Source organism: Loxodonta africana, chromosome 26 (genome assembly GCF_030014295.1).
Source record: "Loxodonta africana isolate mLoxAfr1 chromosome 26, mLoxAfr1.hap2, whole genome shotgun sequence".
Classification (NCBI taxonomy): Eukaryota; Metazoa; Chordata; class Mammalia; order Proboscidea; family Elephantidae; genus Loxodonta; species Loxodonta africana.
In genome coordinates this window covers 738,901-756,439 of record NC_087367.1, presented here as the reverse complement: position 1 = coordinate 756,439, position 17,539 = coordinate 738,901, and the positions used below count along the sequence as shown (strand labels likewise).

The 17,539-nt window shown below is 37.7% G+C and overlaps 1 protein-coding gene across 5 annotated transcripts in view; it reads right to left on the bottom strand.

Annotated features, from left to right (window-relative positions):
- XPO1 (exportin 1) overlaps window positions 1-17,539 on the bottom strand; it is a 42,639-nt gene that overhangs the window by 19,669 nt on the left and 5,431 nt on the right. Inside the window, exons 3-5 of one of the 5 annotated variants that reach the window (XM_064276981.1) lie at window positions 15,273-15,374; window positions 14,317-14,346; window positions 11,667-11,739 (exon numbers count right to left, since the gene is read on the bottom strand). In XM_064276981.1, the coding sequence (XP_064133051.1) occupies window positions 11,667-11,739; window positions 14,317-14,346; window positions 15,273-15,374 (205 nt within the window). Of the gene's footprint in view, window positions 1-11,666; window positions 11,740-13,759; window positions 13,925-14,093; window positions 14,158-14,316; window positions 14,347-15,272; window positions 15,377-17,539 lie in introns of those variants that run through there. The other 4 variants (XM_023557186.1, XM_064276984.1, XM_064276982.1 and 1 more) reach the window with 4 other exon arrangements.

The following is a 17,539-nucleotide window of genomic DNA, read 5'->3' as shown; positions in this document are numbered from 1 at the left end:
GGATATCTGTGAAGCCTGAATCAAATCTGAGTGTAATTCAGTTAATACTGTTACATCAACGCTGATTTCCTGGTTTTGATCATTTTACTATGGTTATGTAAGTTGTCAGTACTAGGAGCTATCTGAGGATACACGTGAACTCTACTCTTTTTTACAAGTTTTCTCTAAGCCTAAAATTATTTCAAAATAACAAAAGAGGCTTTGTGGACAGATACAAAAACAGTCAAGTCTAGTTTTAATAAGAAGATTTTTAAAAAAGCAACAATTAGGGGAACCAAAGTTATTTTAAAATGAGCACTACATTTTACCAGTTACTTAGGACAATCCACACATAATCATCTCACTTTTACAATGACATCTTATGAAAAATTTCTTGCCATGCGCCCTCAATATACGTTAGAGGTAATGAAAATTAGTTCTGGTAATACTGACCCCTTCTGGTTTTTTATTTTTTAATTATTTTATTGTGTCTTTGGTGAAAGTTTACACAGGAAATTAGGCATACTGTTCAGTGACACTGGTTACATTCTTCACGATATGGTCAGCATTCTCGTTATTTCCATTTTGGTTGTCCTATTTCCATTAATCTAGCTTCTCTGTTCCCCCTAACCTTATCATCTTTGATCTAGAGTAAATGTTAACCATTTGGTTTCCTCTAGACCAATTACTTTGAAGAGCACAGAACTCATGGGTGAGATTATTTTATGAGACAATCTGTCACCTGGCTGAAAGGTGGCCTCTGAGAGAGGATGGAGTTGCAAGTTTAAAGAGTATCTCACAGTGAGTCTTGGAGGTTCATCTCGTCTCTACTGGTCCAGTGAATCCGGTCTTTTTTTTTTTTTTTTTTAGGAATTTGATGTCTGTTCTATATTTTTACCCCATTCTATCAGAGACCATCTACTGAGTCCTTGGTCAGTGGTGGGTCGTGGTAACCAGGCACCATCGACCCTTCTGTTCTTTACAGGTAATTTACTATCACAAAGTCCTCCCACAAAAGGAAGAGGATGACTTCAACAAGTAAAGCACTTCTCTGAAACCTCTTGATACAGGCAACACACTGTTTCAAACAATTTAACAAGAACAGAACTATCACAAGAGACTTGGTAGTTTTACTCCAGGTCTGTCACAAGGAACAAGCCAGTACCTAAAACCACCAGTTCAGCCTCTATTCAGAGCATGGATCATTTGGAGGCTTTTCTCAGGTTTAGGGAATAAGAAAATGGGATCAGACAGATCCTTCAACTCTCCTGTAACCAATTTAATCAAATTAAGTATCTTCTCCCTCTTTCAAGAGGCTACTGAGATTCGCTTGCAGATGGGGAGAAGAACAAAACATGAAATCAGGAAAAGTGAAGTAGTCAACAACTGGTAGGTCCCTTAACAAGCAAAAAAAATCCTCAATTTAAAGCCACTAGACAATGATCGGAAACCCTGCGGGCGTAGTGGTTAAGAGCTACAGCTGCTAACCAAGAGGTCTGCAGTTCAGATTCACTAGGCACTCCTTGGAAACTCTATCGGGCAGTTCTACTCTGTCCTATAGGGTCACTATGAGTTGGAATTGACTTGACAGCAGTGGGTTGGGTTTATACAATGATCAGGAAACTCTGGTGGTGTAGTTAAGTGCTACGGCTGCTAACCAAGAGGTCAGCGGTTCGAGTCCACCAGGTGCTCCTTGGAAACTCTGTGAGGCAGTTCTACTCTGTCCTACAGGGTCACCATGAGTTGGAATCAACTCGACGGCAACAGGTTATACAACGATCAATACTTGTAGCTCAGTACCAATACCCTTCAAAACATCAGAATCATAACCCACAACACTTTTTTTTGAAGTACTACTCCACATAAACATGTCTGTTTACAACCTCTTACTGCTAACTGCATAGCTTATCTGAACGCCGTTTTTCCCCAAGTCCCTTCCTTGTAGTCTGCCCCATGCTAAAAAGGATAAAAGTGGTTGCTTTACAGACTGTGAACTGCTCCTTTAAAAACATACATCAACGGTGCCGTACATATCAAGGTAAAAAAGCCAAAATGTTTACAAGTAGCAGGGATAGCTCAGCTTCTGAGATCTGAACAGAAAACAACATACTCCAACGTCTCTCATGCTTCAGCTACCAGAATCAATTTTCTTTGTGCCAAATGAATTAATGTCTGTCAACTGCAAAGTTGCCATTTATGTAAAACAAGTTTCTTAAAACAAGGCACTACTACTATACTTTTGGAGAGGTTCATATTCAGTAAAAACCACATTAATTTGTAATTACTCATTTCCAATTATCCAGAAAGCATACATAAAGTTGAGATATTCCTTCCAGTAGAGCTTTCCACACTCTTCCTTGGAAATCAAGAAAACTTGATATAAAAATCAGGAACATTTTAGTGAAGAGTGCTCATGAAAGTTTACAAGTCTTCCCGTGGTCACTATGTCATCAAGTTTCCCAGTGGATGCACACACTGCTGTAGCATTCCTGTAATCATACTCCCCCCAAACCAAATTCTTGTCAATACGAACAAAAGTTCATCTCCAAAGTTTTTAGACAATTTATTGGAGAGCCCTGGTGGCTAAGTGGTTAAGAGCTTGGCTGCTAACCAAAAGGTCAGCAGTTCAAATCCACTAGCCGCTCCTTGGAAACCCTATGGGGCAGTTCTACTCTGTCCTATAAAAAATCCAAACTCATTGCTGTGGAGTCGATTCCGACTCATACCAGAGGCCCTACAGGACAGAGAAGAACTGCTGACCTTTTGGTTAGCGGCCATAGCACTTAACCACTACACCACCAGGGTATCCACTCTGTCCTATAGGGTCACTGAAAAGCGTTTAACAACAACAAAATGCCAGCCATATGTCATTTATTTAAAACAAGATACACTAGAGTAAAAAAATACCCAAATTAGTCATTGGTAGGCAGCTTATGACATGTAGATTTTCTAAATCCAAGAGTCAATGCATGTATCTTTTATAATCCAAATTGATTTTCTCAATTAATCTCAAGAAAAATGTCCTTCACAGACCCATTTCAAATGAAGCCTAATATTAAATAGTATAAACTTCCAACTGGATAGCATCAGCTTTAGCTTGCTAAAAAGATGAGATTTAAATAAACCCCATGCTGTATGTGGAAGCTACATTATCATCTTTTAAGTTACTTACACAGTAATATTCATCTTACCCCCTCAGGAATTCCTTGCAAATATTGGACTCAGTATCATAGCTTAGAGCCCTGGTGGTGCAGTGGTTAAGTGCTTGGTTGCTAACTGCAATATTGGCAGTTTGAACCTACCAGCTGCTCCACAGCAGAAAGATGTGGCAGTCTGTTCCGCAAAGATTACAGCTTGGGAAACCCTATGGGTCAGCAGTTCTACTCCATCCTATAGGGTTGCTAAGAGTAAGGCTGACTTGATGGCAATGGGTTTTTGGTTAATCATAGTTTTAAAATCATGCATTACTGAACTTGATTTTATATAAAGATGATTCACCAAAGCCCTTTGTAAGAACAAATTAACACAACCACATTTTGGTGGTGCCATGTTTTCATGGAAGCGAAAGGCTGACTTCCAAGTTTAAGTCCACAAAGTTGTACGGTAGCATCTTACATAGTCAGTCATGCACCGTCACGCAGTCAGTTTTCAACCAAATAGTGTTCTATTAAGAGAAAAATGCATTCCTACATGAACTGTGTAAAACACATGCGCACAAGAGCCGCACATTCCAACTCTTCTCTCTCACAGTTGCTAATGTTCACCTATCACAGGAAACAAAAAGCACGAAAACGATACTACAAATGTAAAACTACAAAGGAAAAACTGACCTCAATCCGGCCCCAACCAATGGGCAATACCACAAGTAACCAATCAACCTAACTGTACATACTTGCTTACTCTATATGCCAAATGGGTATACGCTCCAAAAACGCCACTGGGGACTGCTCACCAACTCTGCCATACACTTAACACAGACACCTGTCTATTTAAATCGCCAACACTGAGCTTCAGAAAGACGGTCACTACTTATCTGTCCTCTTTACCTTAACGTCTAAGGGAATATGGACTATTGTTCCAATCCTCACTCACTGAAATACTTTTAAGAAATAAAAACAAAAGCAATTCTAAAACACGGGTTCTTCACCTAGATGCTCACAGTGGTTACAATCAAACTATAACTTATGCCTGCATGTTTACTTAAGAGGAAAGTATCTAAAGGAACATTTATCATTCTTAAAAGGGTTTACGGCCTCAAACATACTAAACACAAATCTAAAGGATATGTAGCAATATTTTAAAAATTCAAAAATTTTTCCTACAAATCACAAAAACATCAAGTTTATATGACCTTGGAACAAAATCCACTCCCTTTAATAAAGCTTGTCTCCTGTTGCAATGCAGACACGATAGCCGTTAAGCACTGTCAGGTCTCTTGTGCAGTTTAGGCCTCTGAAAATTCCACATGATCAGGATACTTGGGAGGGGCCAAACTGTTGCCTTAACCACAAGTAGAAAGATATGTTTACCTACAGTAACAAAGTTCCTGTCAATTATACTTCACGCTGAAATGTAGAACATCCTGTAAATACTTTTCTTCCCTTTATCATCCCATCATGGTATAAACTGGCAAAAACAAATGAGCAGGAGTGCTTGCCTGTCAACTCGCAGACTGAGGAAAAGTATTCGCTCTCCAACGCTGCGTTCTGTGGAATTTCTCATGGATTCTCTTCAGACACAAGGGCCTAAGGGCCCAAAAGCTTAAATATTCTTTTCAAAATCACCAACAAAGGAAGCAAGAACAATCACCTGTGTTATATATTAAGGGCAACACTTACCATGTAATTATCACTGAAATAATGACCAATAAAGAGACTTACCTATCTCCCCTAGTCCTGTAAATAAGGAAGTTACTAAGTCAGGTCAGGTTTCTGCTGTGAACTAAATACCTAATGAGGTATGAAAAACTTGAACAGCGCAAGCAAAATCAACAGAAAAATAAAAATTAAAAGAGCACAATCTAATAAGTAAATGGTCCAAATGCTAACTTTCCACAAGCATTTGAACTGAGCTTTCAACAGCTGGAGCAAACTACATGTGCAGGAGAAATGAACAATGGCATTTCTACATGCTACCAGTGAATAATCAGAAACAATAAATTCACTTGTAAGAGCATGAAAATCATAAAATGCTTAAGGAGAAATTTCACAAAAGATATGAAAGACCTACGTAACGGAAAACTACAAAACAGTGAAGTTAAAGAACACCTGAATAAACGACGTGATATACTATGCTGTGGTTCACCGATTAGAGATTCACTACTTTGTTAGGATGTCAATTCTTCCCAAATTCATCTACAGGTTCAGTGTAATCTCAACAAAATTTCAGCAAGATTTTCGTAGAAATTGGCCAGCTATTTCTAAGAACTTCCTGGAAAGGTAAGGATCAAGAATAGTTAAAACTTTGGGAAGAAAATTTCAAAGACTAAACGATTTTATGACTTAGCTACAGTAATCAAGACAGGGTAGTGCTGGCTTAAAGACAGATCAATGGAACACAATGAAAAAAGCCTTTCAACAAACGGTGCTGAACAACTGGAGAAGGTCACGGACTGAACTGTGTCCTCCCCAACCGTCTGTCGACTTAGCTAGGGGTCCTAACGCCCAGCACTGTTATGACTGTCCATCATCCTGTCATCTGATGTGATTTCCCTGCCACTGTGATGTTAATGAGATGGACTGGGGGTCCCATGGGTGATGAGATGTCCAAGAACAGATAAAGTCTTCAGCCCATCTCTGTTGAGGTGTAACACAGAGAAGCGAGCAAAGATAAGGGGGAACTCATACCACCAAGAAAGCAGTGCAGAAGCAGACCCTGTCCTCTGGATCTGAGGCTCCTACACCAAGATGGTCTCAGAAAGGGAAGACTGGTGACAAGGGCCTCCCTCCAGAGCCAACAAAGACAGAAGGCCTTCCCCTGGAGCCGGAACCCTGAACTCTGACTTCTAGTGATCTGGACTGTGAGAAAATAAACTTCTCTTTGTTAAAGCCATCCACTTGTGGTATTTCTGTTACAGCAGCACTAGATGACCAAGACAGATACCATAGGCAAAAAAAAAAAAAATCCGACCCTAATCTTACATACAAAAGCTATTTTAAATGGATCATAAACTTTAACCTAAGAGCTAGAAGTATAAGACTTCTATAAGAAAATATGGAAAATCTTAGTGACCTTGGATTTGGTGAAGATTTTTTAAACTGAGAAAATACTTGCAAAACATGTGTTTGACAAAATACTCATATCTAGACTATAAAGAACCCTTACAACTCAGTAAGGAAACAGCCCAAATAAAAATGGGCAAAACATGTGAACAGACACTTCACCAAAGAACATACAGGGATGGAAAATAAACACACAACAGCATCAGTCATCAGGGAAACACAAACTGAGATCACAATGAGATGCCATCACATGCGTACGAGAACGATGAAAATGAAAACACTGCTCAGACCAAGTACTGGTGGAAATGTGAATGAAGCATACTCACGCACTGCAGGTAGGATGTAAAATAACACAACTATTTCGGAAAACAGTTGGCTAGTTTCTTAAAATTTAAACACACCTACCATATGATTCAGTCATTCCACTCCTAGGTATTTATGCAAAGAGAAATGAAAGCTAATCTAATAAATGACAGAAGACTGGGGAATGAACGCAAAAGTAATCACAAAAGGACAGACACTGATGACAGCGATGGTTTCACGGGTGTATACAGTCGAGAACCTATCAAACTGCACACTCCTGACATAGGCAGCTTACTGTGTATGTCAACTACACTTCAGTAAAGCTGAAAAACAGCAAATGCTAAATAAATAAGTAAATAAAAAACAAACCCCCCCAAAAGAAATCACTACCACTTAAACGCAACATATTAAAAGTCTGGTCTTCAATACAATGGGAAATCTTAAGCAGGGGAGGGAAGAGTCTTGTGTTTTAAAAATATCATCTGAAATATTTCATGGCGAATATACTTTAAGGGACACACAAAAGTGGGTTAGAGAGCCAGGTTGGGAAGCTATTGCAAGAGAAAATGATAACCTGAGATAAGGATATCATTATCAGGTGAAACGGAGAGAAATGAAGACGTTAACACTGGAAAACGGCTGGCATCACAGATGCTGTTTATTCATACTCAGTAACTCGAATAACCCAATTAAGTTTACATGTTTAACCTCTAGAAGACTTTGTCACCTCCAACTATTATTTTCACAGTTGTTCACTGTGCTATTCAATGTCAAGTTCGTACCTACCTTACGCAATCATCTGTAAGCCACATGCTTAACAATGATTATAACATGGTCTTCTGGTTTAAATGAAAATACCAGGGCACCTTTATACAGATAGCGTCACCAAAAGAAATCTATTTTGAAGGAAGGGACAAAGGAGGCTTTTGGTTTTTTCCTTTATGGTTTGAATTTTCTCACCAAGTACATAAATCACATTAAAAATGGAGGCAGGCCACTTCGGTAGTGAAACCAACAAGTAGCTAAGATGGACAATCAATGCCACCGGTAGCCCTAGTCCTACCCTTAAGGCTTCAGTGAACAGCACCCACCACCTATGTATAAACGCTTCCACTTTACATATTAAAATCCACCCAGCCACCCCTACTCACCCTCCTTAACTAAGGAATATTTACAGCCCTTGGTCTACAATAACGCCAATCCTTAAGAAAATGTTCCTTTCAAAACTTAACTTCAAAGACATTCAATACTGTATAACACGTATCAAAGGCAAATACACAGACAGTCCCCCACTTACAACGGGGTCCCATTTTGACGACTCTGCTGAATAACTTTTTTTTTTGTTTCGATTATTATTGCCTTTTTTATTACCGGTATCTTCATAAATTCAACCTTTGAATATCTGAGAATAACACCATGAAATTATGAGCTGCAAAAATTGTATGTAGTACGTATGACTAATAAGATGCTACACACCCCCCGCAAAAAAAAAAAAAAAAAAAAAAAACCACCAACTAACCAGACAGTCGTAACTCAAGTATGCACCAAGTCAGGGACTATTTGTATATTCTAAGAGCAAAAATATCAAGGAAGTCCTAAGACCCTGAAAGTAATAACGTGGCAAGCACTAACTCTATAGTAACTCATTAATCGAGTAATTACACATTGAGAACCTATATGCCAGCAAATCGGAGTGCAACAAAGGCATCCTCTGACCCCTGACCTCATGGAGACTACAGTCTGGGGAAGGTGGGTAAAGTGGAGTAGGAAAAACAATTACAGCTAAGTGCAACGTTAGGGTAGGGAGGCAAAATAAGAAAATTCAGAACAACGTGATAAATGCTGTATAACACAAACGAAATTTATTTAAGTCTTTTATTAAGTTATGTCTCCCATGCTTGTTATTAAAATGTCTTAAAAATTTTTTAAATGTCTTTACTTGCCCCATTTTATCTACAAATATCTTTTGCTCTTTGGAACCGTATTCTTCTGTAACCCACTGGTGCAGGTTACACTAGGAGAACACACCGCAAGGATACTTAACTCAGCATGGGGAGGTCAGATTTTCCCAGCAAAGTGCTTTAGACACAAGGGTAAGTAACTGAAAATACGGTAATCGAAAAGAACATGTAAAAATTAACATATGCCTACAGACAAGAATCTGAAAGTAGATGAAAGAAATGCTATACTGGGGGGGGGGGAAGTAGTAAACTTAATTTGGCATGCTGTTTGTGCCGTCAAACCTATGCTTCCTTAAAAATGTATCAAAGTATTGCCATCTGTGAGAATGAAGCTTGCCCAAAGGCCCAGCCTAGTCACTGCTCCCTTCTCTTAGTATCTGCAGCACTCATTATATATACCTCATTTAATGCTCACAGAGAGCCTTGGTGGTACAGTGTTAAGTGCTCAGCTGCTAACTGAAAAGCTGGTGGTTTGAAGCCACCAGTACACCAGGGTAGAAAGATGTAGCAGTCTGCTTCCATAAAGATTACAGCCCTGGAAGTCCTATGGTGGGGGGGTGGGGGGGACTTGGCAGTTCTACTCTGTCCTATAGAGTTGCTATGAGTCAGAACTGACTCGATGACAATAGGTTTGGATTGGGATTAATCCTCACATGTTACCGTATTCCTTTTCTTAACATACATGTTTCATCTTCTCAAGGAAGATGGACAAGTAGTAAGCTGGCAAGTGAAGACAGTGACTTAAAAAGGTATGATTACAGACAAAGAGAATACACTCTTTTGACGTTATACTTATTTATTTCCAACATCGAAGTTACTTAAAGATGAAGGAAAATTAACATTCAGAAATATTAGTACATTCTGGGATACAAAATCTCAAAATTAGAGAAGCCTCCTAGAATTAACAATGTTAAATAAGAGTATAAAATTAATATAATTATGTTGAACTTATTTCTCAAGGTTTTACAAAGGAGACCAAGTATACCTTAAACCAAAACACGGTCATTAGGTGCAAAAATCAGAGTTGGTAGCTGCACATCTAAACCTAGAGTTCACTTTCCGCGCTCTCTAACAACACGCCTCTGAAGACCCTACGAGTTAACCCACACACTTTCCCCCATCCATTAATGACTCCCCATCAATGGCAACCATATGTGGGTGACATCAAAGTAACTTCAGGTACTTCTGCAAAGCTTATACCCTACCTGAATCTTAGCACTGCTCCGTGGGGGGGGGGGGGGGGGGGGTGTGCTGTGATTCTAACAAATATTCCTTTTTAAAAAAATATTCCTTCCAGAAAATCAAGTTTCCCAACAATACAGAAAAGGAACACGAGAGTAAAACAGGGCGCCCCTAGGCCAGGCTGAACAATTACCCAGCCCTCCAGTTTTTTCAAACATGACATATCCTTAAAAGTTAACAGTTTTGTGTGCCTTGGAGTACGTGTATATTTGACACTTATGTACAAAATACATGGGGGGCTACCATGACTTTACGATAAACAAGAAGACACCACTCCTACTCATGTAGAAAGCAAAAACATGTTAAATTCTCATGAAGGTCTTTAGCCTCAAATAAAATTTTCAGAAACAGATACAACCAAAGACCTTGATAAACTAGCACTGCCATCTAATTTTCAAACTGGAAAAGATGTACATCATCGAGAATAATCCTTCAGTGAGAAGCAGAGGTCCAGAGGTGTTCAAAAACAGAGACTTCAACTACACTACAGTAAAATGGTAGAGAATGAAGTTAAACCTGTAACAGTAGCAAAAGAACAAGAAAATGGCTATGCCAAAAGTCCCTGAAGATGGAGATAAAGGATAAAGGGTCTATTCTGGTCACATACTCAAACTACAATTTCTCAAAAGGTCACAGACGTGATTTAAAACAGTTTCAACCCATAATAAAACATTGAAAGAAACTGGAACCTCTTTTGGGGACCACCATTTCCTCTTGCCCATTCTTAATCTATGGCTCACGGTGTATTAAAGATTTTGCTATTAAAAAGTGTTTCGTTCATCTTTAATCGTGCTAGAAAGCTGCCAGGATTTAAGTCCAGGTCACTATCACATCACCATTAAGATGACAGGAAAGCAGAAGAATAACTACTTAAAGATAATCAAAACCAAAACTCATTGCCATTGAGTCAATTTCAACTCACAGCAACCCTACAGGACAGGCTGTAAATCCCTAAGGAAGCAGGTTGCCAAGTCTTTTTCCCGCAGAGTGGTGGAGGGTTTGAACTGCTGACCTTTTGGTTTGCAGCCGAATGCTTTAACCACTGCACTACCAGGGCTCCGAACCAAAGAAAGGGGGCATATGTTGACAGACAAAAATGTTACCAGAAGTAACACAGGCAGATACTATTGTCAAGACGCTGGCTCACTGCAACCTTACATACAACAGAAAGACACGATGCCCAGTCCTGGCTCATCCTCACAGAAGTAACATACTGCTATTATAAAGTCTAGGTTTTTATCTCTTTTCAAAGATAAACAAGTGACATAAAGCAGCTAATAAATGCAGTATGCGATAACTGGAAATAACTGAATCAAAGAATTTCAAGAGACTAACCTTGCCCCAGGCTCTTAAATGATGACTACCTTTCACAAGAGGGAAAAGTTAGACATTAATACCAAGCACCCCACACCTTCATTTCTGATCTCTTTCCATATTTAAAAGTCAACCTCTCAGAAGCATCCCCAAAACTACAAAAGGCAATGCCTTGTGATTTTTAGTACTTGGTTTTTCCTTTGCCATGTTAAATTTAACTGTTATTCCACGCTGTAATATTGATCGCTTATCCATCACTGTCAGGTGAACTTAACGAGTAAAAGCACATGTAATGTATCGAATTTTATTCACTTCAAACAGTGGTACAAATTCTTTGCTATACTGAATTTGTACGTTGTAAAAACAATGACTAGGAATAAACAAGTCATGAACTCCAGTTGACACACACTTTTCACCACAGTATTTTTCGTTGTAAAAGGTTTGTCCAGGCTGGTCTTTCCCCCAAAAGGTAACCTCATCTCACTCCTCCAAAATATAAATAGAACCTGCCTTGCTACATGATGAAAGTAGTTATCTTCATTAGAGCATAAGAAATTCCTAAAAATTCAGTATATTCTACCCCCCACGATAATGAACTATGACAAAAATGGCAGGAATAACAGAATTCTAAATTTCCAATTCCTACCTTCACACTGGTTCCTGGGGAGTATCTTCCAGCGTGTTTTTATCACGTTCTCCAGGATCTGCAGTCCGTAATACTGAAAACCGGAGAGCAGAGGCATGTGAACACACTGCTGCAGGACGGGCAAACTTCAGGGTTCACAGACGGACAGACATTCACATGTATACATCTAAAGCTTCAAAAACATTATGCTACCAAGTTTAATTACATAGATGAAACAAGAATCTATTCACCCATATACTGAGTTTTCATGCATTTTCCTCATTTCACTGTTTACTACCCTAGATAACGTCCTGCTGTTTATACATGCTCACACCAGGAGGAAAAAACAAATAAAAAGCCCTTGAGCAGCCAAATGGGCTTATCTGTAGAAGAAAAAGTAGCAGCCAGATATGAATTCACAGCATAAATGACTGCTTATAGGCTCATGTGCTTTAACACGACCAGGCTCCTAAGAATTTAGCAGCTTGGATACTGTCAAGCTTCCTACCATCCTCTAAGAGTTGTCAAGTATTAAAGTATTGTCACAGATTTTCTATAGGAAGTGTTTACAAGCATCACTGGTGTGTTACTTAAGGATCAGCAAGACAAAGCACGGGTTTACTTTACATTTTAACCCCACCCTTATAGTTGCTATTTCTACTAATTTAAAGATAAACTTTTGTGCACAGTCAAAACAACGCACAAACGCATGTTGCAATCTGTGTCTATCTTTCAGGTATTCCTTCCTAAATATAAGTCATAACTAAAAATGTAGAAAAGTTAAAAAATAGAGATACCACTCTACAAGCCATTCTGTCCCTCCTGCTGCTTACTCACTCTAAGTAGTCAACAGTGGTTCTAAAAGTCTTTAATGCTCCAGCAGTTATTACCCAAAGAATATTACCACGACCAGTTAGTGTGGATAGGCAGGAGGAAGAAAAGGGACAAAGATATTGTGGTTCTTTTCAAGTTGGACAATTAGGGAAGAATCCACTACAATACCTGAAAGGTAAACTCATTCATATAGAGACAATGTCAGATTGCACGTTTTGGCTGAGAAGAAGAGTTCATCTTTAAAACGGTTAGTCATGACACGATCAAATAGGAGCGCTAGTATTTCAACCAGAGGGATCATGGGAATGCTCGTTTTACTCAAAGCACAATACAGACTGTCCCAAACCACATTGTGCTCAGTCAATGTTTTTGCTGTTTTCTTTCATTTTTAACATTTTGTACTTTTTAGGAAAATTTTGCCATTTCAACTCAAATCCTGCATTTGCAGAACATTCCTTAAAAAGCCTTCCAAAATAAAAACAAGTCCAAGGCAAAATTCCAAAATTATAAATTTGATGCCTTTAATTTTCCATAATCAGCAGTAAATAGTGGAGCTTCTAGCCTCTTCATTTTTAAGAATACCTGTCTCTGTAGCTTTAGGTCTCTCAAAAAATATAAATAAGCAAAAAGGACAAAAGTTTCTGACTCACTGAAATTTTAACTTAAAAAAAAAAACTACTCTAAAATTTTTTTAAAAAATTAATTTAATAGACATAAAACCAGACTGTCAAAAAGTTTAAGTCAAAGCAACGTACTTTTTGCTACATGGAACACACCCTTTCGCTAATTCCCAATGAATTAAAAAAATCTTGAAAAACAAAACCACCAAGAACCAAAATCACTATACAAAATATACCAGTAGAACGTAATAAAAATAGCTTTAAAGGTAAAGAACCTCACCTCTGAAACCAAAAATTTTCATTTCATTTTTTTAACAGAAGGGTATTCCCCTTCCTATCATCACATTCACTTATTTCTTCCTTACTGTTTGATACTTTGTTACCTAAATCACCTAATTTACTAATCTCTAGTCCTTTATCTCCAACTGTAAAAAGGTAGCCAAAGCTTGCTGAAATATAATTCGTATTTCAAATCTGTCTGCCAAGCGGGCTGAGGCAGGGAGCCCAATAAAAACTTTTCACAAGTTAGGTCAAAGAATATGTACATCACCATATATCCTAAAACCCACCCACTCACCTAGATAATAGGAATATGCATATGGGAAGGAAAAAAAGAAAATTCACATTCTTTGAAGAGGTTAAGTATTTTAATTCAAACACCTGAAGTGATAGCCAAATCTTGAAAGCCAATGATAAATGACAATTTTGGAAATATCCACAAATAACCCAGCATCATTCTAAATCGCTGCATTTCTGCTTTATGATCTCAGGACTTGAGAAATCCAGTGCTGAGTTACGAAGATGAGGGGCAGATAACAGCAAAGACTAAACAGAAAGGAAAAAAGGCATGAAATGATCCCTATGGTAGAAATTTCTACTGAGCCCTCAAGAGATACTTATTTTATGCATTGAATGCCCCTTTCCCCTCCCACCACCCATGAAACAAAAACAATTGATGAACAGAATTCAGTTAAAGGGAATCAAAAGGGTAGACCTTGTGGAGGCCTGCCGTCAAAGCCTAGCTGTGTCAGTTGCACAGGAAGACACCCCTTTTCTTCCTATTACAAGCAATCAACATAATGGAACATTATGATTAATATCAGGTAGTGTTAACATCTTTAAAGAAAAAAAAAATGACTGCATAAAAGCCAAATGTCATAGTGCATAAAGTCGGCACCAAATCACTCGTAATTTACGGAAATTGAAGAATTCTTTACCTGTTGCTTTCTTTCTGTTCCTCTAATCATCTCATTTTTCACAAGACAAATTTGAGTTTTTAAAAATACTGTTGATAAATCAACTTACACATTAGTAATGTCTGTCAGTATAAAAAGCAAAATTTACCAGGCAAGCAAACAGGCAAACACTGTTATGTTACTTATGGTTAGCACTTTGAGGAAGTTCTGGTCTGTGTATTTTTGCTCTAAAATTTACAAAATGTCAAAACTAATTAATATTTTTAAACTGTTAATTAACACAGTCTGATTTCAGAAACAGATGTGAACATGGCTATTTTCTGTTTTAACACGTGCACATCAAGAGGAAACCTCGTGTGTATCCAACAGAAGGCCATGCACGGTATTTTATAACTTTAAGGCAGTTTAAAGAGAAGCGTGAATCATCAAGCCTAAAACAGTCAAAACACATTTTGATCAACCCTTCTGTTCAAACTTAAAAAAGGACCCAAATTATAACATTTTTCAATTGCAAATAAAAACTGAGTGCCGTCCCATTAAAGCATTGGTACAATGGAATAGGGTTTTAAGCTGTCCACACAACTTGGTGTTGGAGGTGCCTAGCCTGTATTATATTGATTACTTGCCCAAAATAATTCCTCTGATGTTTCATGTCTGAATAACATTCAGAATTTATGCGACTTAAACCTGTATACATATTCTTAAAAAGAGGGAAAAAAAGCAAAAAACAAACAACCAAAAAAAAAAGCCACCTTGCATACTTGCATATTAGTCCCAATTACAAAACTTCTTTCATAATTCTTAGGACTATTTGCAAGAATTAATTCTACGTCTAAACACTAAATTTTGAAATAAGCTAACAATATTAAAATGATTTTAAATAACAAATGCTAATACTGAAAACGAGATACCTTCCTCAAAGTTTATGACTGGAAGAAAAGAAGAAATAATGGATTTTAAAACCACCACTTGCTTACTTTCGTGTTCATATTCTGTGAAAATTCCAAAATTGTGTCAACCCTTGTCCACGCATCAGGATGCTCCTTTAAATGTGTCAGTACTTCCTGAGCCATTCTTTGCTAAAAAATATTACACAAGAAAAATTTTAAGCTCACTTGTTCTTTTGAATCATTCATTAAAATGACAAAAATACTGTGACAGTGCTTCTATCGACTTTTGGCAACACTCAAGAAATGATTAGGTTTTACAGAAATTAAAAAAATGTTAAACATCACTCAAATTTCAATTAAAAATGGGACTATTTTATTCCTTAGAAAAACAAAAGCTTTGTTTGCAATCTGGTTTATCTGATATGCTCAAAACTGAACTTAAGTTCTATCAATGCTAATAAAAAAAAACCTACTCTGAAATGAGTTCTCAGCACTCACCATCAAAACCAACATATATTCAAATCTACTCAGACAACAAGAGTCACCAAGATATTCCTAAATAATCTACAAAAATACATTTTCTGGGAAAACTGATGAAAAACTACACCTAAGTAAGGCTACACATTTCAAATACCTGTAGATACATACAAAACTCCAAGACCCTTAACCAAAAAGAAACCAAACCCATTGCCGTCAAGTCGATTCCGGCTAATAATGACCCTATAGGACAAAGGAGAACTGCCCCATAGTTTCCAAGGAGCGCCTGGTGGATCTGAACTGCCAACCTTTTGGTTAGCAGCCGTAGCACTTAACCACTGCGCTGCCCGGGTTTCCCCAAAATCCTTAGACCTTTTAAAAAAGGTCTCTTACAATTTGCTGTGAACATTCATCTTCCACAATTCCACTAATTTCATATATTAACAAACCTTAGCTTATTGTGGGGCAGTTCTACTCCTACAGGGTCGCTATGAGTCGGAATCGACTCGACGGCACTGGGTTTTTATATGAAAATTATTCCTTTTGCTTTCAAATTTTTAATGCAGATACAAAAAGATCACACCTATGTACACATCATCTAGAATTAACATTTTGCTGTACTTGTGTCAGTTTTTTTTTTTAACACGAAAAGACCTAAAACTTATGGAAGTTGCTTGTTTCTTTCCAGTGCCACTTCCTTCCTTTATTCTTTAAAAAGAATCACCTTCATGAATTTAATGTCTTTTCCTGTCACTATCTGCATAGCATATGTATGAATTTCATACACAATAGTTTTGTGACCATGAAATTTTATATAGTGAACTATAGAAATTGTTCTGCAATCTGTTTTTTTCATTTCACATAATTTTTGAGACCTAGCCATACTGACGTATGTATCTAGTTTTATTTTACCCCTACAGTTTTTCATGATATGATCGCCCCATTTCTGCCAAAGGCTTTTAAATTCTCTTGATGATGTAAGCTTAACTGCACCCTTCCTTCTGTATTCTTTTACCTATTTCTATCACAAGTTGTAAGCACCAAAGTTTGACGGTTTTTAAATTTGTCGATTACCCTTCTCTTAGACTCTAATTTACAGGATCAATAGTTTAATTTTATGGGTTATAAACAAGCATGCATCAAAAAGAAAGAAAAAAAAAAAGGCATTCTTATTTCAGCCATCTCTGACAGACACCTCATAATCTTCTTTAGCTCAGGTCTTTATTCCAACTAAAAAAAAAAAAATCATATACCCATTTTGGCTTTGATCTTAACATTTTCCCCCGTAGGTAGCAAATACAATATCAAGCTCATGACTATTCTCTAATCAAACCAGCAATACATACTGTTTATTGCATTATGATCTTATTACTTTAAGTTATGTAGTGGTTCTCTACTCTGAAAATACCACCAGAACCACTGTGATCCTACCCTGGTGGTACTGCAGGGTGTTAAGATCTTTAAATACCACTATATACATCTTGCAATTGATTTTATTAAAAGGATAATACCTTTAAATAAGCATAAATGAATCATACAAAAAACGACAAAAGGCATAAAAAAGAATAGTGGTGTATTCTAGGGCCAAAGCACATTTTAGATGTTTGGTAACTCTTCCGGAGGATATCTAATTAGCTATCCATAGCAAACTAGATACAGGCTTGCACATAGGACAGTTAACAAATACTAAAAAGAAAAAGCATATCGGACTCTCCTGGTGGTACAAATGGTTACTGTGCTTGGCCGCTGAGAGGGTGCCTCGGAAGAAAGGCCTGGTGATCTACTTCAGAACAGTCACCCACGACACAACATGGCGCAGCTGTGGCTGAAAGCAGCTCGACTGGTTTGAGGTGTATCAGAGATTCGTGCCTAGTGAA